The 4,721-nt window shown below is 46.1% G+C and overlaps 1 protein-coding gene across 6 annotated transcripts in view; it reads left to right on the forward strand.

Annotated features, from left to right (window-relative positions):
* The first annotated feature begins 1,696 nt into the window (after positions 1 to 1,696).
* The window catches only part of RPS7 (ribosomal protein S7), a 12,694-nt gene continuing 9,669 nt past the window's right edge, over positions 1,697 to 4,721 (forward strand). Inside the window, exons 1-5 of one of the 6 annotated variants that reach the window (XM_011992678.1) lie at positions 1,697 to 1,841; positions 2,082 to 2,174; positions 2,307 to 2,378; positions 2,987 to 3,130; positions 3,880 to 3,944. In XM_011992678.1, coding sequence (XP_011848068.1) covers positions 2,100 to 2,174; positions 2,307 to 2,378; positions 2,987 to 3,130; positions 3,880 to 3,944 — 356 coding nt within the window. In that variant the 5' untranslated portion in view covers positions 1,697 to 1,841; positions 2,082 to 2,099. Of the gene's footprint in view, positions 1,940 to 2,047; positions 2,175 to 2,306; positions 2,379 to 2,986; positions 3,131 to 3,879; positions 3,945 to 4,721 lie in introns of all 6 variants that reach the window. The other 5 variants (XM_011992683.1, XM_011992681.1, XM_011992679.1 and 2 more) reach the window with 5 other exon arrangements.

The following is a 4,721-nucleotide window of genomic DNA, read 5'->3' on the forward strand; positions in this document are numbered from 1 at the left end:
GTTCTAAGTTTTAAAAATCACATTTCTTAGGATCTCATGAGGCTCAAAGCTAAAGAGTTAGAAAGGAAAAGCATTTATGTATATTAACAGCACATTAACAGGCTAAGAAGAAAAACTCACATAATCATATTAGTTCGTAGAAACAATGCATTTGACATACTCCAACATCCATTCATGATTTAAAAAAAAAAAAACCCTCAGAAATAGGAATAGAGGGAACTTCCTGAATTTGATTAAAAATATCGGCAAAAAACCTAGAGCTAACATTATACTTAATGGTGAAAGACTGAATCTGTTTTCCCCTAAGATGGGGAACAAGGCACGGATGTCCTTGCTCACCACTCCTATTCAACAAAGGACTGGAAACCAGAAATAACTTTAATTTTTTTTCTCAATTGACAGGTTCACAGAGAAAGAGCTTTACTGGATGAACTTTTAGATTACTACTTTTATAGAGCAGCAGAGATAAAAGCTAGGCTGAAAAGTGCATGTGGAGTAAGGAAATGGACCTAGTTCGACAAGGGGCCTCAGAATGACTGCCCAGATGAGACTGTAGACGCAGCTGTAGTTTCCTTTCTATTTGGAAGAAATTTCAAGTTATCCTTAATTTTCCAAGGAGATAGTTACTTGCCTTTTAAAAAACATTATTAGAGAAGCATGGGGCGGGAGCATACCTAGCATTAAAAATGTGAGATGAATACCATCTCTGCTTAGTAAAGGTGGTTGGGAATCCTGAGAGGGCACCTAGTGTAATGTTTCTGCATTTTTCACAGTGCCTGGCCCACGGCTGAAAGTAACTCTTGCCTGACATTTGACAGAAGAGGAAACTGAAGCTCAGATTAAATTACCTGTCCACAGTGGGATCATTCCAGCACGAGTTTCTCCCTGTCTGGAAAGCTCTTCCCCAGGCGATAGACCCTGTGGCTCTTTCGTGTCTCCGTTTAATGCCATTCCGTTCCAGGATTCCGGACTTCTTAAAACATAAATAATCCCTCCCCAACCTCTCATTTTACTGTTATGTAAGTTATTACAATATGTCATTATATAGTCATACTGTTTATGTAATGTCTTCTCCACTAAACTGTAAGCTCCATGAGGGCAAGAGTTCAGTCTGTTCTACTTAATAATTAGCACCTAGTACAGTACTAGCATAGAGCGAAGGCCTCATAATTTTTTAAAATTTATTTTTAGACAGGGTCTTGGTCTGTCGCCCAGGCTGGAGCGCAGTGGTGCAACCTCCGCTCACTGCAGCCTCGACCTCTCAGCTCCAGCAATCCTCCCGCCTCGGCCTCCGGAGTAGCTGGGCCTGCAAGCGCGTGACACCATGACCGGCTAATTTATGTATTTATTTTGGTGGACATGGGGTCTCGCCATGTTGCCCAAGCTGGTTCCTGAGCTCAAATGATCCTCCTGCTTCGGCCTCCCAAAGTGCTGGGATTACAGGCGTGAGCCTCAGCGCCCAGCCAAGTTAGCCTTTTTTAATCGTCCTGTCTCCGGAGGTTGCCAAAGCTGGTTTTCTTCGGCCTCCTTCTCTCGTCCAGGCCCAGGGCTGGGACGAGGCCAGTTCCCGCCTGCAACCTGCATTGAAGATAGGAATCTTGGGAGCCGACAGCGGAACGCTCGGAAACGGCACCAAAGTACGAATCCTACGGCGGAAAAGCGTTACCAAGACACTCGTCCCCGGAGCCGCTTCCTGGGACTGTCTAGCCTTCTACCGCTTCTCAGTGATGTTCCGGTTTCCGCCCTTCTCCTCGCGCTGTTTACGCCTCTTCCCTTCCGCCGCCAGAGTTTGACGTGCTCTCGCGAGATTTGGGCCTCTTCCTAAGCCGGCGCTCGGCGAGGTAGGTTGGCGGCCTGTTCTTGGGCCGAACTTTTCTTCTTACATGGAGGAAAACGCCTTTTGGAGTCAGGCCCTGGAGCGGCGGGCCTTGCTCACCGGGTGGGGATACAGCCGATTACCCGCCCTGTGTCCTCCGATGGCTTCTGCGGGGCGAGCGGGGCCTGGCCGGGGGGTGCGGGCGGGAGGGCGAGCCGGCGGCGCCCGCAGCCCGGCCGTGTAACGCAGACCGCTGTGCCTTCAGTTCTCCCAGGAGAAGACCATGTTCAGTTCGAGCGCCAAGATCGTGAAGCCCAATGGCGAGAAGCCGGACGAGTTCGAGTCCGGCATCTCCCAGGTGAGAGGGTTTCCTTGGGGTCCGGGGCGGGTGGAGGCGCCCCGCCTGGGAGGGAAGGCGGTCGCGTGTGTGCTGGGCCCGGGCTGCTGGGACGCGCGCTGAGGGTCGGCCCTGCTGTTCGTTGCTTCTCAGGCTCTTCTGGAGCTGGAGATGAACTCGGACCTCAAGGCTCAGCTCAGGGAGCTGAATATTACGGCAGCCAAGGTAAGCCGGCGCCCCTCGGCTGGGAGGCAGGTGCGGCGCGTCTCAGCGCGCAGTGCCTGGGAGGGTTGTTAGATGACCCGGGTTACGGTTGAGGACGACTTGCCGCCTGGCTGCCTAACCTGAACTCCGGTTCCGCCGTGCTGTTTGCCAGTGATACCGCCCAGGTGCGGGGAGGCGGGTTGCAGGTACTCTGCAGTTGAAGCTGTGCACGTGCGGGCGGTGGGGAAACGTGGAGTAGAGAGGGCCAGGGCCGGTTTCGGACCTTACTTGCCCTTACTTAGCTATAAATACAGCGAAGAGCTATGGGGAGCTCCCAGGCTGCAGACTTCTCTACACTTAGCCCGGAGTTGCCGCATGCGGGGGTGCAGAAGTGGCAGTGACTGGCCTCCTGGCCTGGACAGTCTCCGTCCTGGAATAAGGAAATGTGAATGTTGGAGAGAGAGGAGAACATCTCCGAAGGGTGCATATATCATTAACTCAAAACTAGTATTAGTTTGTAATGCAGCTATGGTGTTAGTGATAAGGTTTTCTTAGTCTCTAATTTGACCACAACGTTTACTTTTTTGCTTTCTGAAGCAATTAACAAGTGGATTTTTTTTTTTCTTTAGGAAATTGAAGTTGGGGGTGGTCGGAAAGCTATCATAATCTTTGTTCCTGTTCCTCAACTGAAATCTTTCCAGAAAATCCAAGTCCGGCTAGTACGCGAGTTGGAGAAGAAGTTCAGTGGGAAGCATGTTGTCTTTATCGCTCAGGTATCTGTTCTGTTGCAGCACGTTTCTGTTTGTGAATTTTGCTAAAATTGCTTGTATTTAGACCGCATTGGTAGTTGGAGTCATGAAAACAATCCTTTTAGGAATCCAAATGGGCAGAAAGAAGTACAGGCGGAGCGTGGTGGCTCACGCCTGTAATCCCAGCACTGGGAGGTGGAGGTGGTTGGATCACTTCAGTGACCTGGGCAACATGGTGAGACCCTGTCTACAAAAAATAGAAAAATAAGAAGTTTTTAAAAGACGAAGTGCACTCTTTAGGAGCCGAAACAAATCTGTGAAGTGACAGACTGCTGTGTTTTGAGTTACGAAAATGATTTCCCATATTTAAAATTCTACAAGTCTAGTCGGTTGCTTACAGAGATGATCAAACTAAGAAATCTGTTACATACAGTTCGGATCTGGCATTGGTGCAAACTGAAGTCTTTGGGGAATGAAGTGCCAGGATTGATCAGGAGTAAAAGTAGTATTCTGGGTCAGTAGGCATGGGGAAAGGCGTGTCTGGGAGGTTTTTTCCCGCTGGCATATTAGCAGAGGCTGTGGATTCTGAATGAATGAGTCAAGAGTCAGCAAGTAACTCCATAGAACGGTTTCCTCAGGATCTGAGTTGTTTAGCTTTCTTGAACTTTGAACTTACCCTGCCATTCTTGCTTTTAAAGCAGTATGACAGTTTTAGCTTTTTGTCAATTTAAGGTCTTTTTTCATTTTGTTGCATGATAATTTTTACCTTACAGAGGAGAATTCTGCCTAAGCCAACTCGAAAAAGCCGTACAAAAAATAAACAGAAGCGTCCCAGAAGGTGAGTATTTTAGTAGTTTCAGAAATGTGTGTAATCCTCTTATTAACAACTCTTAATTTGCGTAAGTTATAACTTATAAAAACAGATGTTCAAGTGGGAATTTTTGAGTAGCAGTATTTGCTTTCCTCTATGGTTGCACATGGTATGTTTTAGAATTCTAGATGTAAAACATACACGTATTCACATAGCCATTGTATGTCTAGTAGGTCAGTGCTGTCACAAGGTGAGATGATTTCCTCCGATTATGTGTGCACAGGATAGGAATGATGAGACGGAAGTCATTACTTTAATTCTGTGTGATAAAGCCTGCTGGACATAGTTGACGTGAGCTTGGATTTATCTTTGATTTTTATTTTTGCTGTGGATTGGAAGTAAAAAATGTAGGTGGATTTGGGTGATAACATCACAGGTTAAAATATCATTGCAGCTGATGCTGATGGAAAATGATTTATGAACTTGATTGACTTACAGGTTATGTGGCATAAACAAATATTGGTAGTTGTCTTGTTAAACTAGATCTTTCGTTATTTTGTTAGTCTCTGATTAGTACGTTGTTCTACAAATGTGAACTATTAAATCCCTGTGGACTTTTACCTAGGGATGAGTTTAAGAAAAAAAAAATTCTAGTTATGCCTATACCCTGTGAAATGTATAATTTGTATTGTTATCCTTAGTGGATGAGAGAACTGATTCAAGGCTGGGATAATTTGCTCATTGTAGCTAATACTAGTAATCCTAAGATTTTTTTTTTTTTTTTTTTTTTTTTGGTGACAGAGT

Source organism: Mandrillus leucophaeus, unplaced genomic scaffold, assembly GCF_000951045.1.
Source record: "Mandrillus leucophaeus isolate KB7577 unplaced genomic scaffold, Mleu.le_1.0 Scaffold416, whole genome shotgun sequence".
NCBI classification, from domain to species: domain Eukaryota; kingdom Metazoa; phylum Chordata; class Mammalia; order Primates; family Cercopithecidae; genus Mandrillus; species Mandrillus leucophaeus.